This window comes from Gigantopelta aegis, chromosome 2 (assembly GCF_016097555.1).
Source record: "Gigantopelta aegis isolate Gae_Host chromosome 2, Gae_host_genome, whole genome shotgun sequence".
NCBI classification, from domain to species: domain Eukaryota; kingdom Metazoa; phylum Mollusca; class Gastropoda; order Neomphalida; family Peltospiridae; genus Gigantopelta; species Gigantopelta aegis.
The window spans coordinates 39,538,036-39,560,916 of NC_054700.1; the positions used below are offsets into that span (position 1 = coordinate 39,538,036).

At 36.5% G+C, this 22,881-nt stretch overlaps 1 protein-coding gene across 1 annotated transcript in view; it reads right to left on the bottom strand.

Moving 5' to 3' along the window:
* The window catches only part of LOC121385310 (fanconi-associated nuclease 1-like), a 31,829-nt gene that overhangs the window by 2,911 nt on the left and 6,037 nt on the right, over positions 1-22,881 (bottom strand). Inside the window, exons 4-16 of the mRNA XM_041515943.1 lie at positions 14,999-15,069; positions 12,222-13,474; positions 11,707-11,847; positions 10,852-11,056; positions 10,160-10,294; positions 8,687-8,785; positions 8,312-8,446; positions 7,293-7,521; positions 6,490-6,651; positions 5,328-5,475; positions 4,336-4,532; positions 2,946-3,044; positions 1,982-2,110 (exon numbers count right to left, since the gene is read on the bottom strand). Of these exons, the coding sequence (XP_041371877.1) occupies positions 1,982-2,110; positions 2,946-3,044; positions 4,336-4,532; positions 5,328-5,475; positions 6,490-6,651; positions 7,293-7,521; positions 8,312-8,446; positions 8,687-8,785; positions 10,160-10,294; positions 10,852-11,056; positions 11,707-11,847; positions 12,222-13,464 (2,922 nt within the window). The 5' untranslated portion in view covers positions 13,465-13,474; positions 14,999-15,069. The remainder of the gene's footprint in view (positions 1-1,981; positions 2,111-2,945; positions 3,045-4,335; positions 4,533-5,327; positions 5,476-6,489; positions 6,652-7,292; positions 7,522-8,311; positions 8,447-8,686; positions 8,786-10,159; positions 10,295-10,851; positions 11,057-11,706; positions 11,848-12,221; positions 13,475-14,998; positions 15,070-22,881) is intronic.

Here is a 22,881-nt window from a genome sequence, read left to right on the forward strand (position 1 = left end):
TCCATCCCATCCCTCCCATCCTTATCCCATCCATCCCTCCCTCCCCCAATCCCTATCCCATCCCATCCATATCCCATTCATCTATCCTTCCCATCCCATCCCTATCCCATCCCATCAATCCATGTAATCCCATGCAATCCCATCCAACCATCCATCCATGGATACATCTATCCTTCCCATCCCATCCATATCCCATCCCATCAATCCGTGTAATCCCATGCAATCCCATCCAACCATCCATCCATGGATACATCTATCCTTCCCATCCCATCCCTATCCCATCCCATCAATCCATGTAATCCCATGCAATCCCATCCAACCATCCATCGATGGATACATCTATCCTTCCCATCCCATCCTATCCCATACCATCAATCCATGTAATCCCATGCAATCCCATCCAACCATCCATCCATGGATACATCTATCCTTCCCATCCCATCCATATCCCATCCCATCAATCCATGTAATCCCATGCAATCCCATCCAACCATCCATCGATGGATACATCTATCCTTCCCATCCCATCCCTATCCCATCCCATCAATCCATGTAATCCCATGCAATCCCATCCAACCATCCATCCATGGATACATCTATCCTTCCCATCCCATCCATATCCCATCCCATCAATCCATGTAATCCCATGCAATCCCATCCAACCATCCATCCATGGATACATCTATCCTTCCCATCCCATCCATATCCCATCCCATCAATCCATGTAATCCCATGCAATCCCATCCAACCATCCATCCATGGATACATCTATCCTTCCCATCCCATCCATATCCCATCCCATCAATCCATGTAATCCCATGCAATCCCATCCAACCATCCATCGATGGATACATCTATCCTTCCCATCCCATCCCTATCCCATCCCATCAATCCATGTAATCCCATGCAATCCCATCCAACCATCCATCCATGGATACATCTATCCTTCCCATCCCATCCCTATCCCATCCCATCAATCCGTGTAATCCCATGCAATCCCATCCAACCATCCATCCATGGATACATCTATCCTTCCCATCCCATCCCTATCCCATCCCATCAATCCATGTAATCCCATGCAATCCCATCCAACCATCCATCGATGGATACATCTATCCTTCCCATCCCATCCTATCCCATACCATCAATCCATGTAATCCCATGCAATCCCATCCAACCATCCATCCATGGATACATCTATCCTTCCCATCCCATCCATATCCCATCCCATCAATCCATGTAATCCCATGCAATCCCATCCAACCATCCATCGATGGATACATCTATCCTTCCCATCCCATCCCTATCCCATCCCATCAATCCATGTAATCCCATGCAATCCCATCCAACCATCCATCCATGGATACATCTATCCTTCCCATCCCATCCATATCCCATCCCATCAATCCATGTAATCCCATGCAATCCCATCCAACCATCCATCCATGGATACATCTATCCTTCCCATCCCATCCCTATCCCATCCCATCAATCCATGTAATCCCATGCAATCCCATCCAACCATCCATCGATGGATACATCTATCCTTCCTATCCCATCCATATCCCATCCCATCAATCCATGTAATCCCATGTAATCCCATCCAACCATCCATCCATCCATGGATACATCTATCCTTCCCATCCCATCCATATCCCATCCCATCAATCCATGTAATCCCATGCAATCCCATCCAACCATCCATCCATGGATACATCTATCCTTCCCATCCCATCCATATCCCATCCCATCAATCCATGTAATCCCATGCAATCCCATCCAACCATCCATCCATGGATACATCTATCCTTCCCATCCCATCCCTATCCCATCCAACCATCCATCCATGGATACATCTATCCTTCCCATCCCATCCCTATCCCATCCAACCATCCATCCATGGATACATCTATCCATAAACAAAGTAAAACCTTTACATGAGAACCCTCAAAAGGAACAAATATGATACATATAAAAGTACCTTGACTATTTTCCTGTCTGTATTCCACAGAGTGAGGTCTGGGAATCCACTGCGCGTGTGTCGAGGATTTGTCACAAAACGTCTTAAGATAGCGGCCAGGGTTTTACCCCCGATACAGCTCACAAGTCCCTGCAACAATAACACGAGCAGTTTTTTGTCATTATTATCTTAAAGTACTTTGTATCCTAGCTACGACAGATTTAAAAACAAACATTAAAAAAAATACCCAAATTGAACATGTGTTTAAATACATAAAGTGAGGTCATTCACAACATCTATTTCTACATGTTGAAGACTTCATTTGTATCCCAACTACTACAAATTTAAAAACACACATTAATAAAAACTGTATGACTCTTCTAAACATATATATTATTTTAATTACATACTAGCATATTATACATACTACATATTATAGGAGACCGTCAGACACAAATGATAAAAAAAAACTAGGAGTCTTACAAAATGTTTGCATGTACCAGAGACAGGATCCAGGATAGACATGCCTGAAACCTTAGTGGTATATCAGCATGCTAAAAACGTTCAAGCTTAAGCTCAAGCATGTACCAAACTACACGTCCCCACCCTCAAACCACTCCCATCTCTCATAAAAACTGAGCACTGACAATGTAGTGAGAGTTTTTAAAAACATTTTCACGAAACCGTAAACACACTCAGTTAACGTACAACTGGTTGAGGTCCTAAAATAAGATGCGATCTAACTGAAGTATTTAACGGTCTCACTTGGTTGAGGTCCTAAAATAAGATGCGATCTAACTGAAGTATTTAACGGTCTCACCTGGTTGAGGTCCTAAAATAAGATGCGATCTAACTGAAGTATTTAACGGTCTCACCTGGTTGAGGTCCTAAAATAAGATGCGATCTAACTGAAGTATTTAACGGTCTCACCTGGTTGAGGTCCTAAAATAAGATGCTATCTAACTGAAGTATTTAACAGTCTCACCTGTACATGTTCAAGACTGCTGAACCGATCCCAGCTCATCCCGGCACACAGGACACCATCATGGCTGGTCCAAACATCAGACATCATTCGGTGAAGATCCTGGTGAACAAAACCACCAAAACAAACTATTATTTCACACTTTGACATTCATACATTTATACTTATTTTTATACTTATATCCAATTAACGTTCAAACACACTGTCCTGGGGAAAACACCTCAGCTATATGAAATGTGGGATAGCGGTTAGTGGTTCTTGAGAGAGACATTTAACACATAAAAACTGTCATTAAACTCACTCTGAGTGGAAGCTGGTACCAAGATGTGAACCCAACACCTACCAGCATTAAGTCCAATGAATTAACCATTATTTCTCTGAGGGTGGTATTGTTTTCTTAACCAGTGAGCTATATTAAAGTGAAATCAGGTGACCAGTTTATCACTTTGACCTACATCATAAGTCAGTTTAACTAGCTAGATGTTAAAATCGTACATCTACCATGTTTTGTAGGTAAAATATCATTTACTGTTAGATTATGGGCTATTGTCAGACTGATTATTGCCAATGTCATAAATCTACTTTTTTATATACTAGACCGGCCTCGGTGGCATTGTGGTTGGGCCATCAGTCAACAGGCTGGTAGGTACTGGGTTCAGATCCCAGTCGAGGCATGGGATTTTTAATCCAGATACCGACTCCAAACCCTGAGTGAGTGCTCTGCAAGGCTCAATGGGTAGGTGTAAACCACTTGCACCAACCAGTGATCCATAACTGGTTCAACAAAGGCCATGGTTTGTGCTATCCTACCTGTGGGAAGTGCAAATAAAAGATCCCTTGCTGCTAATCGCAAAGAGTGGCCCATGAAGTGGCGACAGCGGGTTTCCTCTCAAAATGTGTGTGGTCCTTAACCATATGTCTGACGCCATATAACCGTAAATAAAATGTGTTGAGTGCGTCGTTAAATAAAACATTTTTTATATATATATATATATATATATATATATATATATATATATATATATATATATACTCTTCAAAAAAAGTAATAATAAGAATTTACAATTGCCAAAATTGTACGATATATTAGCTGTGGGGAATGGTTATATAATAATAGTGAATTAATTGGGCAAACATTACAACCGGTAGTTCAGTATTACAGTAGGTTTTATGACCACCAAAGATCTTGAAGGACGATTGGGGTCAGAAGTGAAATTTGAAAGTTGACGTTGTTTTATCAGTAAATCGCAAATTCAAACAAAAAAAATGACTAAAAACAAAACAATAGCCCAATTGGCTGTTGGGATGTTCGGACCAGACTACTAGCTGTAGGTGGGGAGTGCACTTGTTTTGAGGATAGGTAATGTGAAAAGAAATTCACAGTCTGACTCACCTCCTCAGTGCTGTCTGTAATTTCACTCAGTTTGTCTTCAACAGCCTCACATCTTTGTGTGTAAAACAACTCTGAGTGGAAGTCGAGCGGCCGAGTCTGGAAGGCGCTGTGAAACGCATCCGGAATGTCCATGAAGAGAATGTCCCAGAAAAAGAGGCAGAACAGACTGCTGATAACAGAACCCTCGGCATGCAGGCCTGCAGTAAGAATGAGCACATTTTAAACTTGAACTATGTGTTGTCTAATAAAAGGTTATTATGACATTTGATATGGAAATTGAAGAAAAGAAGAAGAAAAACCAGGCAGAAGACTAATAATGATGGAATTCTTAGCATGCAGGCCTGAAATAATAAACTAGAATTATTTGTTGTCTAATATAAGGCTAAATTTCAACATTTGATATCGCTCATTAGATAGGTTTTAAAACAACCAAGTAAAATAAATGGTATCTTATTATACAACAGGGAATATACCGTACAACATTTGCTATCATATCAACTTGTAAATTGATTGGCTACTAATATTTAATGTTGCAGAGTTGTCTAGCAATCTCTGAAAGTTGCATAGTGAAAGAAAGAAAGAAATGTTTTACTTAACGACACACTCAACACATTTTATTTACGGTTATATAGTGTCAGACATATGGTTAAGGAACACACAGATATTGAGAGAGAAAACCCGCTGTCACCACTTCGCGGGCTAATCTTTTTGATTAGCAGCAAGGGATCTTTTATATGCACCATCCCACAAACAGGGTACTACATACCAGAGCCTTTGATATACCAGTCGTGATGCACTGGCTGGAATGAGAAATAGCGCAATGGGCCAACTGACGGGGATCGATCCTAGACCGACCGCGCATCAAGTGAACGCATTACCACTGGGCTACGTCCCCCTCATCCCCCCCCCCACCCGACAGATTCGGAGGCAGAAGCGTAATGGTTCTTTTTCTTCTTATTATGCAACATGAAGATACACAGATATTCACTAACCGTCTGTGTAGCCGTTACACTTGTAATAGTCCAGTACGAACTGCTCCACCCCACAGCAGGTGATTTCGTCTGTGTGCGAGCCAGCCGTTATAAACTGGTTTTTAATACCAGGAACGGTGTGCGGCATGATTCGTCCATCAATAGTCACCTGTCAAAACAACTTTTAATATTAAAGGTAGCCTTTCATGGCTGTTAACCAGCTAAATAATTAAATAAAATACTGCCTGAAAATAATAGGGGATAATAAATTCAAAATCATGGGCAAAAAGAAGTCTGTTCATGTGTTGATGACAGTCACTTTTCATAATATAACAATAATTTTTTTATATGATATATTTGACAAAAGATACTTTTTATTCATTTCATTTTTTGAAACTTCAACTTAATATTGTCTAAAATTATGAAAAATATAAACATACTGATCTGTAAAATGGTGTTGTCTGCAAAATATAGAACTTGAAATAATTTTGACAGGGATCAAATTAAATAGACCAGTTTTTTTATTTTATTGTAATGAAGGATTATAATAATATAGCTAATTCTGAATTTGAATGATGTCAGTTTTCCAATGCTATCACTTTGCATCTTTTTACAATAACAATAAACCGAGTGCATTGTTTTTATAACGCTGAAAAATTCCAATACAAAATTTCTACAAGTGTAAAACATTTGTTTGAGAATTACTAAAGCACCTGACTGTACGACTTACGAAATAGGATTTGAAGTGAAATTATAGTAAGATATGTTACATTTATTGTGTACAAAGCTAAAACAAAAGTGCGAAAAATTACTGTCGTCAACCGTAGTTAAGTGAGTATTCAGTTATGTTTGTATAACCGATGAGTTACCTAACCCTAACACACCGGTACAGCACTTTTCTACTACACTGACAATCAAAAGTACAATGGTCAGTAGAATCAATTTCCCTCAATGGAAGCAGGTCCCCCCACCCCTACCCACCATCCCAACCAGTGCACTACAACTGGTATCTTAACCATACGGCTGACGCCATATAGCCGTAAATAAAATGTGTTGAGTGCGTCGTTAAATAAAGTATTTCCTTCTAGTATGTACTGTCTTGAAAGAGTTTCTTGCTACTTTTTCATACGAGTTACCACACAGCTGTCGCAAACATTCCAATCTTTTTCTGATGAGAACTTACCGTTGGGATCTCAACAAGCTCAGCGTGATGAAAGTCTTTCAAGCGGTGCTGAACGTTCAGACTGGCTGTGTTACAGATCTTCTCAGCTCTTTGATACAAGGCAAGTCGGTGGCCAATGTGCACATTCTCATCAGATAAACCTTTTTTAATAACACCCAGTGCCTAGAATAACAACAGTTTTCAAAAAGAAAAAAAACCCCAAAATCATATAGTTTCAGTTTGATTCTAAAACGTTTTCAGTAGCTAGAAATAACAAAATATTGTTTAATGAGAGAGATAAAATGTGACTTGTTTCTTTTGGATGATAATATAACAAAAATTATGATTCATGTTTAATATATATTATTCTTTTGGATGATAATATAATAAAAATTATGATTCATATTTAATATATATTTTTCTTTTGGATGATAATGTAAAAAAATTATGATTTATGTTTAATATATATTTTTCTTTTGGATGATAATATAAAAAAAACTATGATTTATGTTTAATATATATTTTTCTTTTGGATGATAATATGATAAAAATTGTAATTTATGTTTAATATTTATTTTTCTTTTGGATGATAATATAATAAAAATTATGATTTATGTTTAATATATATTTTTCTTTTGGATGATAATATGATAAAAATTGTAATTTATGTTTAATATGTATCTTTTGTAAAACTTCATCCTCAGAATTATTGCACAGCAGCACACACAAAAATTATATAACATATCTGTTTAGGTTTTTAACATGTTGCTACTATCTAGTAAACCTGTTTAAATTAATAAAAATACTATTAGTCAGTCACAAACCTGTTTAGGTTTTTTAAGATGCACGTCTAAATTGAGAGCAAGTCTTTCCCACCAGTAACCACGGTAATCACAGCAGTACACCAACTGGTCTAGGAGTTGGTGTATCAGTGAGATGGCGCCACTGTAGTCTTTCTGTCTCTGCAGTATCTCTATCCCCTGACTCAGAACACGAACCAGGACAAACCCCGCGGAACACAGACACAGAAAACATGGAAGATTCGAATCCCACCTACACCAACGAAAAACAAAAGTTAATCATATTTATCAACCTAAATCAGACAAGGGTCTCCTCAAGTATTCGGACACATGTCGAGTCTAGCAAGACTCGAGTCTGTTCACATAACTCTAGTACCCATACAAGGCGGAATATAATAATCAACTGTAATACAACAGACAATGTAGCACAATAATTTCAGCAGTAGATAATCAACGATGTAAGTTACACAGTAATTATAAGATCATACGCTAGTTTCTCTTTTCAAACTGGCCGTCCGTCCTTCACAACATTGAACATATCAACCGGTTTCTAAATGCAATACAATAGCATGATTTGGCATCCATGTTCAGCGCTAGAATTAAGATGCATAATGTTATTTTACTTTATTTCTTAGTCTGATCATCATCTAGTGTAAGTGTTGGGTACTCAGGTCCAGGTCGAGTTTGATCCTGGAGTACTCGAGTCATTTTGGACTTGTGGAGGCTCTAAATTAGACAATGCAGATCTATAAATACACATACAGGGCCGAATTTACAAAGCCTGTTTATGTCTTACATGCATGTAACTACATACATTTACAATGCTTAAACATTTGTGTTTAAGAAAAACAGGCACCATAAATTTGTCCCATAAGTGAGCTATGAATAACTCAAACTGTGAATATTTACTTCTTTTGTTTTTTTAAACAATTTACTTTTTTTTTTGCCATACTATATATTATATTATATTTTCTATATTTATAACAAAAATTATTATTAGAAACATGCCATTTATTATGTAATGCAGTATACAGTAAGACTACCTGACAAGGTCGCTGTGTTTCTGAAGGTCGTCATATTCTTGTTTTGCCGCCTTGAACACTTCAAACGCCCCCGCCCAGTCAGCCTTCTCCACACACAGAGACAGGTCGTTCTCAAACTGCATCGCTGTGGCAAATCTGAAGTCATAAAGCTTAATAAATAAAAACAAGATCCTGTATTTTGTTTTTAAAAGAGGTGAAGTGATCAGAATAACTGTTACAACAGCCTTGAGTATTATTATAAATATTATATGGTGACACACAATTTATGGGGGTGGAAATTTTGTTACTCCCCAAAACAAAACTGTTAAGATTACGAGACTGTTGAAAAATGTATATATTATGATGACAATGTAACAAGCATCAATGTGCCAGTACCTTAAAAAGCTCTCTCTGTCCAAAAATAGCTGCGTCTGCCTGTTGACCTTAAACTTGGGATAAACGACCTTGCCCATGTTGACCAGAAGCATTTGGTATCTGAAATGAAAGGAATGTTCTGTAACTCTTATTCCTAGGTTTTACATCCCCTAACACAATAACAACAATAAAATGAAAAGAAAAGATGACTTTGTTTGCTTGTATATCAGCAGTATAGGGATAATACCTAGGTAAAATTTTAAAGAATTATTATTGTTTACTGCCTACAATTAAGAAACATGTCAAGCCATCTTTAAATGGAATTGGCCTAAATATATGATACATACCACTAAGACAGGGTCGGGCTAGGGGGTTAGGGTGAAGTTGATAATAAATAACTAGTGACTAAATAGCTTTAAAATATATCAGATATATTATATAGTCCCTTTAAAATTACATTTTATATTTAGAATACAGGGATTTATCTACGCATTCTGCAGTACCAATAATAGGCCCCTTCACTTCCCAAAGTGGCACTGAAAACTCCTACTTTTATGTATAAATATTGTTGTAATTTTCTCTTTTCCGATAAATTAATTTAACAATGGTATACAGCATCATTCAATGCAGGGCTTCTAGCATTTTCAAGGAAGGAAATGCTTTATTTAATGATGCACTCAACACATTTTATTTACAGTTATATGGCGTCAGACATACGGTTAAGGACCACACAGATATAGAGAGAGGAAACCCGCGATCGCCACTTCATGGGCTACTCTTTTCGATTAGCAGCAAGGGATCTTTTATATGCACCATCCCACAGACAGGATAGTGCATACCACAGCCTTTGTTACATCAGTTGTGGAGCACTGATTGGAACGACCATGTGATCAGTGATTTTAAAAAGTTACTAGCCATGATTAAAAATTCACTAGCCCTACTTTACTTTAAATTAATAAAATTTTACTAAATAATAGTAATAATCAGATGTGTCACCTAAAGAGGGAGATAGAGCTTAAAAACACTAACATTGGGAGTTGGGGTGGGGGTCAGGATATTCATATTTACAAAATAGACATAACTGCAACATTTAAAAAAAAACATTTTCACTAGCCCTCGAGCATGGCAATAGTGGTTAATTTACTAGCCCAACATTAAATATCACTAGCCATGGGAGTGGGGCTACAATATCCCAATTATGATTAAATTGGGCTAATTTTTCCAATCCCGTCAGCCATGGAACCCAGCCAAAACATCCTGGATAAATCCCTAGAATACTGCATAAACCATATACTATAACCAAATTTAAAAACAATCTACATAAGGTATAAAGTTCATCCCTGGCCTCTATATAAACTGTTTCGAAGATAAAAGTGAGGAAAGCATTGTACAAACTGGCTATACAATGTATTTATCATAAATATTCTTGTATGAAACTAAAATGTCTGAGACTGAAGGATAATGAAAAGCAATGTTAAAATATATGTAGCTTACAGCTGTGACTGCCCTCCATTAGCACTGTCATCTTCTACAGATGAATGTAAAACGGAAAACAGCATCAGAACTCGGACAAACACTTTCCTTCTCTCCTCCTGCAATCGGAACATTCGTCCCAGAAGCTTCTTTGCTCTGAAAGCATCAATTCCAGTATGTATCCATGAAATTTAATTATTAACATCAGGTCTATATCTAGCTTAAAATACCTAGGGATGGGCTGTGCATCAAAAATAGAACAGGGAACAGTAATATACTGTTATTAGGGTTTTCTCCAAAATATCCATCCCTCGCTCGCTCCCTCTCTCTCTCTCTCTCTCAACCCTCTCCCTCTCCCCGTCTCTCAAAAATCCCTCCCTCTCCCCGTCTCTCAAAAATCCCTCCCTCCTTCTCTCAACCCTCTCTGTCTTTTTCAAAACTTCCTCCATCCATTCTCTCTCTCTCTCTCTCTCAACCAAAAGTCAAAATAGCCATATGAAACACACAGAAATAGCCATACAATAAATTAAATGTAGTTTAAAATATGCTGAGGAGCAACCAAACAATATTCCATTCCTATCAGCTCACTCTCCAGACCATGTAACCATAGACTGGGCATCATAACATGTGTAACAAACATTCCTTTCCTTTCCTATATTACTAAAAACTTAAAACCAGGCCCTACACTATTTCTCTGAATGAACAAAACTCACCTAGCCAGCATGATGGCTGCCGGATCATGAGCACCTGACTTCATCCCAAACATGGTGCCGATCGTACTCTGCTTGCTTTTCCTCAGTAGAACATCCACGATCTGCGTCTTAGATGACACATTCAGATGGTACGACTTGGACAATATTTTCAGATCAGGAAGAGGTAGCGATTTCAACGTCATTTCAAGATCAGTCAGTTCAATTTCTGAACAAAATACATGTATTAAAACGTTAGCATTTTGCATAAATATTAAATGGACATAAATTGTTTTTTATATTCCAACAAGTAATTTTATTATTATTATTAATACATTTATTTATTTCTTCAAAAGTCCACCAGGACATTAAATTTCCAATGCACTGTTATGATACATTTGAGCTAACAAACTAAAAATACAGCCTATTAAACCAAGATGTAACAATCTATGTTTTTTCTTCAAGATGATGGTGCTATAATTATGCACTACAAGTCAAGTTACCACAAAGTACTTAAGCGTGAACTATAACCAAAGCAAAACAAAAACATATCATTTCATAAACCACACACTGCCACCTAACTTCAATATCTGTAGAATTAATAAATAAAATGTTCAATAACTTATTTCAATAGCTTATTCAGTATTCCATAACAAACTGAGGACGATCTAGTAGATCAGTAGTCAAGCACCCATCTGTGGTAAAAAAAATAATCTTCATCAAGCTATTTCATCAAATTTACTTACATGTATGTCCCAGTGTTTGGATAACTGTGTACTAAATGTATAATTATGTTGTAAAAAAGCACTGATATTTGAGAAAAGTGTCAAATTTAAAACAAAATTTACAACATGTTGAAATTACAGAATATTTTTATACCTGATACTGCCAGATCTGCATCAATGATCTCTTGAAGAACATCAGTTAAGTCATTGGCAATTTCTGAATATTTCAGTTTTGATAACGGTAACCAAGCAAGTTTTCTTGAGAATAACCGCACATATAGCTTTTGAGATAAATCTAAAAAGTAAATTCAAAAAGAAAATACACATAAATAAAAGTACACAATATAATTAAAAAAAATATAATTGTTTCAGACTTTAAAATGATTTAATATTTAACAAACTGTACTGAAACTAGTGAAACAGTCTTCCTGGTATCATTACTGTAATACAGGCTTGTAAAAATTTCCACTTGACGACAGAAATTAATGGAATTTTCCTACTCTATATAAATAAAAGTAAAATGTGGCTTGTGCCTCACCACCCCCATCCCCACTGTGGAGGCTGTAAACCCCTACTAGAGGTTGTACCTCCATCCACTCCAGATACCAAGTAACTTTGGAAATTAATGGGGGAACAAATTGTATTGTATCGTAATGTCAGTATACCAACCTGAAAGACTGCTGAACAAGGAAATGGTCTCCAGATCTTTCTTATCAAACAGTAATTCGTTATCTTCATTTTCCAATACAGCCGACAGGATTGTCTGGAAGTTTTCCAAGTAATATGGAATTCTGTATTTTGTTTCTTCCGTTTCCATTTTTTCTTCTTTGATAAGCTCATCTTTGGTGTCTGCTTGGCTTGAGGTTGGATGGTTATTGAAGACATGATTTGAGGTAGAGGTGTTGCTAACATCTTGGTTTGATATTGCAGTGTCATTCAAGACTTGGATTGAGGTTGGGGTATTTTTTAACTCTTGATCTGAAGAAGAGATGTTGCCAGAGTTTTGGCTTGAGGTAGGAGTGTTGTGGAAGACAAGCTTTTCATTTAAACCATCAGTTTCTCTTTTCTTGTGTCTTACCGATGACAAATTTGAAGTGTTTTGTCTTTTCTGTGACTTTGCACAAGTAGCTCTTGACACACACAATGTCTTAGTTGAAGACCTGTCTACATTTTCTATGACATCATCATCAAGTTCTGTCTTCGTCAAAGAATCCTTGTCCAACTGTTTGTGGTAATTCTGGGTTTTTCCCGGATTATTTACTTTTGAAATAGGTGTTACAGAAGCTTGTCTGCTGCATGCATTTTCAGCAAGTTTCAAAGCATCCTTGCTTACTTCCGTCAAAACATCTTTTCCAACCTTTTGTTTTCCCAAAGACAGCTTTTTTTTCATTAATGGTTTATTTGAACTGTTAGAAACTTTACAAGACTGACTTCTAGTCATAATCTTAGCATTGTCATCATTTACATCAACTGCTTCAATGGACTGGCTACTCACACCTTCAGTTCTTGTAATAATACAGATGTCATCATTATTTTGAACTGCAGATTTTGAACATTCCACTGTTTGAGTTGATCTTTTTCTCAGGCTAAGTTTTCTCAGTTTTGGTTTTCGACCTTCTGCAATGGCTGTATCATCAGTAACATGAACAGAATTATCCAATAAATCTGTACTGCCATGCCTACTTCTTGGCGATTCAAAATATTTTGACTTCTTTTCTACCAAAACAATTTCTACGTCATCATCACTTGATGCATGTTTCAATAAACTGGTTTTCTGGTCAGCTATTTTTCGAGGTGAAGTTTTCTTTTCGTGTGACTTGAAGTAAGATAAAATTAAAGGAGTTGATTTTTCTTGTTTCTGTTCCGCTGGTATACTTGAACGTTTCCTTTTTGAAGCAGACTTTAAATTCATGGCTCACAAACTGCAAAATATAATTTAAATCTTTAGCACAAGACAGCTAGAAAACTGAACATTATAATATAAATCTTTAACACTAGAAAGATAGAAAACTGCAAAATATAATTTAACTCTTTATTTTTATCACAAGATAGCTAGAAAACTGAAAATAATAATATAAATCTTTAGCACTAGAATGATAGAAAACTACAAAATATAATTTAAATCTTTGGCACTAGAAAGATAGAAAACTGCAAAATATAATTAAATTTAAATATTTAGCAATGACAAATTTAACTCAAAATCTATTATATGGAAGGAAATATTTTATTTAACAATGCACTCAACACATTTTATTTACGGTTATATAGCGTCGGCTATTAATAGTATTATATGGATTTGAACCACAGACCTTCTGATCAAACATTAAGTGCTATACTACATAACTGAGGTACAAGACTAAGAGTATTTCCTGGCAGCTCCTAACTAGATAATGTATACCATGTAGTGCAGTGTCCAACAGCATGCAATAATTTTCTATGGCTACTGGTGTCACTAAATTACTGCCACCTACGCTTTATGGGTTTTTGTGTAGTTAAAACAAACTGCAGGTTTGTTCAAAGTTGGATTTATTCTCAGCACATGTAATGTAGATATAGATATAAACAAGCTCTACAATATAATGTAACAATAATAAATTCTACTATTAACATATTCTCAAATTATTATAAATATTCACATGATTCATGACCATAAAAAGTATATATCATTATTTAAAATTACAATTAATCAAACTAAGGGTGAATATATTTGCTTAATCACAATAATATGCACAATAATAATAATTATATATATTTTATATAGCATATTCAATACATAAATACTAATTTAAGCCAAATACAATATTTTATACAACACATTCACTACATTAATACTAAGGTTGACGACAGTCACTCTCTGCAACCTTGTTTTGGCTTCATACACAATAAAAACAGTATATCTTACAGTAATTTCATTTAAAATCCATTTTTCGTAAAAGGTACAATTTTTTAATCACGAGATTTTCTTAAAACACATTCTGGTGCATTATAATATTGTTCAAACAAAACAAAATTCAACAGCAATTTTGCACTGGCATTTTTTTAAGCGTTCTTAAAATGGAAACGTCATGTACCCAGTTTATGGTTATTGTGAGGTGGTACAAAGTGACGTCATCAGAATACTGACACCATTCAAATTCAAAATTAGCTATATTATTACAATGCTTCAATGCCACATTAAAATAAAAACTGGTCTACTAACCTTGACCCCTGTTAAATTTCTATAACAAGTTTTTATCTTTCATAATTCTGGACAAAATATTTAGTCTAGGTTTTAAAAGATGAAAGAAATAAAAAGTACCTTTTGTCAAATATAACATTTAAAAAAATTACGGTAAGATATGTTTTATTTATTGTGTACGAAGCCAAAACAAGGGTGCGAAAAGTGACTTTTGTCGACCTTATTACAATATAAAATTGTTTGAATACAATACAAATACATTTCTTACCCAGTGTATGGGACAAAGTCCACAACTTGACATCACTTTATCAGTCCGTCTTACTGATAATGTTCATGCACCTATAAAAATAAATAATCTACTATAAACACATGATCAGCACAGTATTTACACAATATAAAAAAGTGATCTACGAGGAAAAAAAACAAAGTTCTAATCAAATTGATATAAATTAATATTTTTAAATTGGTTTATTGATGTTGAATGATTATTAAAGTGCACAGTTTACAGGGCTCAAAACTCACCAAAAAATAGGGTGGCCCAAAAACAAATATTTGGGCCACTAAAATTTCATTTTCAGTGGCTCAAACTTGCTTTAGGTATTGCCCAAACACAAAATATTAATTTTTCTGGTTTTAAGCGAAATATAACTATTATAAGCATATGAAATGTGCTTCAATAAAATAATATTGATCTGAAGAACCACTTCTAGATAGCAAAGAAGCGTTAGGGTGGATATTTATATTGCCTGTCAGTCAAATTGTCAGTGCCGATATTTTTTAATTGCCCGTGACTGTCCGAGTGTTGTGAAGGTTTGTTTTTAATTTTATTTGTTTTATGATTTTCTTGGTTGCACGTCGGGCAACTGTTTGACAAAGAATGGTTGCCCGCAACATATTTTCAGGGTTCTCACTGGACCTGCTCCATTGGGGGTCATTTGAGCTTTCTTGTGAAATTTGGAGAGTCCCATAATAGGATTTTACGTTAAAACTAAAAAAATAAGAGTCCTGTCTAAGTTCCATGCTTCAAAAGACACTTTTCGAGGGTCAGCGAGATCCCTGTATTTTGGTTGTCCCGGGTGTGCGGACAACCGATTTGTGCACCCCTGGTGGTTAATTTGGGATTGAACCCCTTTGGTAGGCTCATTGGGCTATTTCTCATTCCAGCCATTTCACCACAACTAGTATATGATTATCAAAAGCAGTGGTATGTGCTATCCCATCTGTGGGATGGTGCATATAAAAATTCTTGCTACTAATGGAAACATGTAGTGGGTTTCCTCTCAAAGACTATATCATATATGTCAAAATTATCAAAAGTTTGACATACATTAGTCGATGATTAATGTCACTGTGCTCTAATGGTGCCGTTAAACAAAACAAACTTAAAACATTCTTAGATGATACAAACATTCTAAATCACTAGTGTCGTCAAAAAACACATCACACAACTTAAGAATTAATATTTATTTATTTATTGAAACTTCAAAAATATTTCTTATATTGCCTTGCTAAGTTGCTCAACATTTGGCAACAAAATCGGGACAGTCGGGAGAGTCCCTTTAATTTTTAAAGTTCCAAGTTACGGTACGGTAATAAAATGTCGTAGTTTCCCACAAAATAAACATTCATAGATAAGAGGGTCAACTGCATTGATTGTGCATATCAAGATTGGATGTCATTTTTTTAATTCAGGGTGATCGGTTAAATATAACTCGTGTAATTCACCATTTCAGAGCAACACAAAAACTTCTTTTAACCAACGTGCATAGATAGAGTTACGGTTCTTAGTGACCCTTATTTTCGCATCCAGTAGGAAACTTACCGTAAATGTTGTCACGTTTGCGCCTCTAGCGATTAAAAAATGTATTTGCCAAATATAATTAATAATTTTATGTTATGAATAAAAAGAGCCAATAAATAGTTCTTTAATAAAATATTACGAATTGAACAACATAAACTTTACATTTTGAAAGCGAAAGTACGTCTACAGGTTCCAATGGACCAAATCAATTCATATTGCTGATAATATTAACATTTTCTAATAAAACTGATAAAAGCAGCGTATCAACACTTCCAGGCAGTACACCAATAAAAAATATGGCACCTCACATTTAATCTACCTGCAAGAAATTCGGGGGGTTGTGGGGGGGGGGGGGGGTGTCACAAACCATTTAAAGTGTTTAATTATGTTTTTATTAACAACCCTCATATTTACTGAAAATCAGTTCTAGGAGTGGGGGTGGGGGTACCGTGCACTAGTTTCAACCTCTGGTGTATACTACACAACAACTGTACAACAAACACAAGTGTATTTATTTATTGGCAATGAATAATAGTATTTGCACAAATAATCAGTGTCACATATATTATATGCCAATCATGGCCCAATTTCACAAAACATCGTAATCCTACCTTTGCACGTAAACGTAAACCTACGACTAAAACACAATCCTTATTACTATTATGGTACAACATATATAGTTTTAAGTACACATATTTCATTTTCTTTCGTCATAAAAATGCTTCCGTAATGAAATAGTTGTCAAACACGTGTAAACGTATGCACGGTATAACTGCTAGTCGCAGATGTAACAAGGGCGGCACAGTGTAAAAAATAGTGGTACGGCTCATGGTTGCCAGACTCGCCTTTCAAATTACTTGTAAGGACATTTTCAGATATAACAATTCGAACCAGCTATATATGTGTATCCCACTTGTTATCGATATGTTGTTATATAAACAAATTATGGCTATATGCATTATTTCTTACTTTCTATCCATTATATCATCTGAAATTATATACATTTTGTTTGTCTTTAATAGTATTTTAATTTATCAAACGATCTACCAGAGGCGTCGGAAGCAGTGTGTGTATGAGACCTAACATTTAATAACTGCACTCACCCCCACCCCCAACAGTTACTGGCATCTTCCCACGCCTATGGCTACATAGTTGGACATATATCCCTTTTGTTAACAATATTTCCAAATCGAAAAAATAAAAAGGGGGGGGGGGGGGGGAAGGGTGTGAATGATGATCATAAGTGGATTGAGATTTTCTTTGTATGCGATTTCTTTTCATGGATGTGTAGGATTCCTTACCACTATACCACAATTGCTGCTCCTTCTGAAAGCAGCAAGGGATCTTTTACATAATACATTCCCATACACAATTTATACATACTTACGTGCGTCTGTAAAACCATTGCGATAAGCAACAATGAAATAATCATGTATGGTGTACCTATATGCCAAAAACAAGCTGCAGACGCAACAGGCCAATATGGAACCTGTAGCGTTTTAGCAGCACTCTCAGAATGCATGCCTATTTATATGCAGACTCCTACATACAAATAACAAGTACATGTGGACATGTATTGCTTTAGAAGTACGCTCAAAATGCATATTATTTATATGCAGTCTCCAACAAATAACGTGGGCGGATGTAGCCAGTGATAAAGCATTCACTTGATGCACGGTCAGTTTAGGATCGATCCCCGTCGGTGGACCCATTGGGCTATTTCATTCCTGCCAGTGCTCCACAACTGGTGTAACAAAGGCTGTGGTATGTACTATCCTATCTATGGAATGGTGCATATAAAAGATCCCTTGCTGCTAATCGAAAGAGTAGCCCATGAATTAAGTGGCTACAGCGGGTTTCCTCTCTCAATATCTGTGTGGTCGTTAACCATATGTCTAACGCCATATAACGGGTACTAGAGTCCCGTGAACGAACTAGTCTTGCAAGACTCGACCCGTGCCAGAGTACTCGTGGAGACCCCTACTTAACGTGCACTTTGTTTAGCATAACCACTGCAGCACACTGGATGTCAAGCAATTGGTAATTTTCGACACTCTTATAACAGAACCACTACATTTTGTCCCATTAGCAGCAAGGGATCTTTAATATGCACCTTTTTCAGTCTGTGGGATGGTGCATATATATAAGATCCATTGCTACTACTTGCAAAATGTAGCGGGTTTCCATCTGAGACTGTATGTCACCAAATGTTTGACATCCAATAACCAATGATTAATAAATCAATGTGCTCTAGTGATGTCGTTAACAAAAACAAACTTCTTTTTTTCACAGCCTTCAATATATACAACAGCTATACAGGGTTGCAAATAAATCACTATGCATTTTTACATGGATTAAAACTAATCTTGAGGGTAGAATGATGGAAATACATGGTTAAAAGGTTAGCACATTTCCCCCGAATATCTGTACATTTTTTGCCCAAATTTAAGGTTTTGTCTAGTACACTTATGTGTCAAGGGGATAGTCCTTCCCACAGGGAACACCTTTTTTCATATTATGGAATTCTTGCATCAAACCAAACTGAAATTATTTACAAAAAAAATGAACATTTTTGTACAGGATGGGATGAACTATATAGTTAGAGGAGACTGACTATCTTTTAGAACAGCAAACCTCTTGTAAACTCTGGATGTACAAATTCTGGTTGGTATTGGTCCAGTGGACTAGCATAATGTTTCATTTCTACCACCCCCATTATATTTGTGATACATATACTGACAAAAAAGAACTTAACAAAAACTAATTTATTCACATGTTTTAACAACAGAGATGAGAACAAAACATAACTTGAATTTTTTTTTACAAAATTTGTTTTGTCATTTACAGTCAGTAAATGATTTTGAACTCCATAGTCACTTTAGTAATCATCAGTACTCATCAGTAGATGAAAAGTGTTAATTTAACCATTTTAGTAGTAAATTTGTTTTTTCACACGAACTTTGCTGTCACGTTACATTCATTTGCAGTCAAATCTACTCATCCATGAAAGCGGTTAATGTGAAGGTATAGTCAAAACACTGTACGCCACTTCCAAGATCGATCTCACTGCTCTTTTCCCCAGCTATTTGAACTCTCATTGTTCCCCGATGGTTTTTGCACTCTCGACGATTGATTCGACTGAACAAACAGATATTTGATGAAACCCAACACAGCAGTCCTGGGCCCCCTTCCACAAAGTGATCTTAGCACTATGATCACCTTAAGTGCTTAAGGTAGTTAAGCACTTGAGGGGTGCTAAGATCTCTTCTTGGTATGGGGCATCAGCAGTATAACCCAGCCAGGAGGAGGAACCTCATGAATGTTCGGAAGATTCCCTGAATTGTGATCTCTGATTTGGACACTTTCTTATCCTCTGCAGTAAACAGTTGTAAGGGGTCGGTTAGGAGAACCATCATGCTGATATATCGGAGTAGGAGCTGAAGGGTTTCTCAGACAGATAACATCACTACAATCTGAATTTTGTTTTATCCATTTCCCTTTATTTGATAAGCTCACCTTCGGCTTGTCTTGAGTTTTGAGTGTTACTGAAGACCTACTGTTAGGTAGAGGAGTTGCTAACACCTTGGCATGACATTGGACAGTCAATCGAGACTTGTATTGATGTTCGAGTGTTACTGAAGACCTACTGTGAGATAGAGGTGTTGCTAACACCTTGGCATGACATTGGACAGTCAATCGAGACTTGTATTGATGTTCAAGTGTTACTGAAGACACCTACTGTTAGGTAGAGGTGTTGCTAACACCTTGGCATGACATTGGACAGTCAGTCGAGACTTGTATTGAGGTTCGAGTGTTACTGAAGACCTACTGTGAGGTAGAAATGTTGCTAACACCTTGACATGACAATGGACAGTCAATCGAGACTTGTATTGATGTTCGAGTGTTACTGAAGACCTACTGTGAGATAGAGGTGTTGCTAACACCTTGGCATGACACTGGACAGTCAATCGAGACTTGTATTGATGTTCGAGTGTTACTGAAGACCTACTGTGAGATAGAGGTGTTGCGAACACCTTGGCATGACATTGGACAGTCAATCGAGACTTGGTTTGATGTTCGAGTGTTACTGAATACCTACTGTGAGATAGAGGTGTTGCTAACACCTTGGCATGACATTGAACAGTCAATGGAGACTTGTATTGATGTTCGAGTGTTACTGAAGACCTACTGTTAGGTAGAGGTGTTGCTAACACCTTGGCATGACATTGGACAGTCAGTCGAGACTTGTATTGAGGTTCGAGTGTTACAGAAGACCTACTGTTAGGTAGAGGTGTTGCTAACACCTTGGCATGACATTGGACAGTCAGTCGAGACTTGTATTGAGGTTCGAGTGTTACTGAAGACCTACTGTGAGGTAGAGGTGTTGCTAACACCTTGGCATGACATTGGACAGTCAATCGAGACTTGTATTGATGTTCGAGTGTTACTGAAGACCTACTGTGAGGTAGAGGTGTTGCTAACACCTTGGCATGACATTGGACAGTCAATCGAGACTTGTATTGAGGTTGGAGTTACTGAAGACCTACTGTTAGGTAGAGGTTTTGCTAACACCTTGGCAGGAGATTGGACAGTCAATTGAGACTTGTATTAAGGTTGGAGTAATTCTGAGCTCTTGGTCTGAGGTACAAGTGTTACAAGAGTCGTAGCTTGAAGTAGGAGTGTTGTGGAAAACAATGTCCAAATTTAAATCATCGGCTTCTGTGTTCTCACGTCTTACAGGCAAATTTGAAATGCTATGAGTCTTCTCTGACCTTGTACAAGACTTAGCAGCTCTTGGCACACACCATGTCTTGGTTGAAGAACGGTCATCATCATCAAGTTCTGTCTTATTCAAAGAATCCTTGTCCAACTGCTGGGTTTCATCCGATACATCTACGTTTGAAATGGCTGTTGCAGAAACTTGTCTGCTACATGTATTTTCAGCAGGTCCCCAAGAAACCGTGCTCACTTCCATCAAAACATCCTTTCCAACATTTTGTTTTCCCAAAGACGGCTTTCTTTTTGTTAATGGTTTCTTTGAACTGTTAGACACTTTACAAGACCCAGTTCCATTAATAATCTTGGCATCATAATTAACCTCAATTGCTTCGATGGACTGGCTACTCAAATCATCAGTTCTTGTAATTGTATAAATGTGATCATTATTTTCAATTGCAGATTCTGAACATTCAACCATTTGAGTTGACATTTTGCTCAAGCTAAGTTTTCTCTGTTTTGGATTTTGAACTTTTGCAATGGCTGTATCATCAGTAATACAAACAGGATCATCCAATAAATCATTACTGTCATGCTTAATTCTTGGTGTATAGTTTGACCCATTTTCTACCAAAACAATAATTTCTAGGTCACCATCACCTGATCCACCTTCCAATAAACTTGTTTTCTCACTAGCAATTTTTCGAGATGAAGTTTTCTTTTCATGTGAATTCAAAAAAGATAAATTTGAAGGAGATGATTTTGCTTTTTTCCGTTCTCCTGGGGGTTTTGAGGATTTCCTTTTTGAAGAATACTTCAAATTCATGGCTGGTAAACTGCAAAATATAACTTAAATTTAGCACTAATACATACAGGGTACCACATAACTCAAGATCCATTTAAGGGATTTGAACCACAGACTCTCTGAGCAAACAATGTTAAGTGCTTTATCAAGACTAAAGGGCATTTTCCTAATCAGCTAAAAAGTTTGTTTTAAAGTTTGTTTTGTTTAACGACACCACTAGAGCAAATTGATTTATTAATCATCAGCTATTGGATGTCAAACATTTCGAAATTTTGACATATAGTCTTAGAAAGGAAACCCACTACACTTTTCCATTAGTAGCAAGGGATCTTTTACATGCACTATCCCACAGACAGGATATCACATAGCACGACCTTTGATATACCAGTCGTGGTGCACTGGCTGGAACGAGAAATAGCTCAATGGTCCTAATCAGATGTTCTATCATACCTATGCCTTGTTCAATAGCAGGCAATAATATTCAGCGGCTACTGATGCCGTTAAATTACTGTCACCTTTTCATGTTTGTAAACATAGATAGAAAGCACTCAGTAGATATAACTGCTTACTTTTTACATATTGAACAAGAAAAAATAATAATAATTAAAAAACTTTTATAAGCACCAATTGTTATGAAAATTTTGTAAATTAAATATTAAAAAACAAAAACATATATAGCCACCATGACCTTCGACAGAGTTTTCTCTTTTATTTCTTATCTCTCCAAACAATTGTTTTTCAGGACTCGAACTTAACAATGACACTGATAGCAATTGCCATCGTTGGGATATAAATTGCTGTAGATAGAGTGCATCACCGACGTCACAAA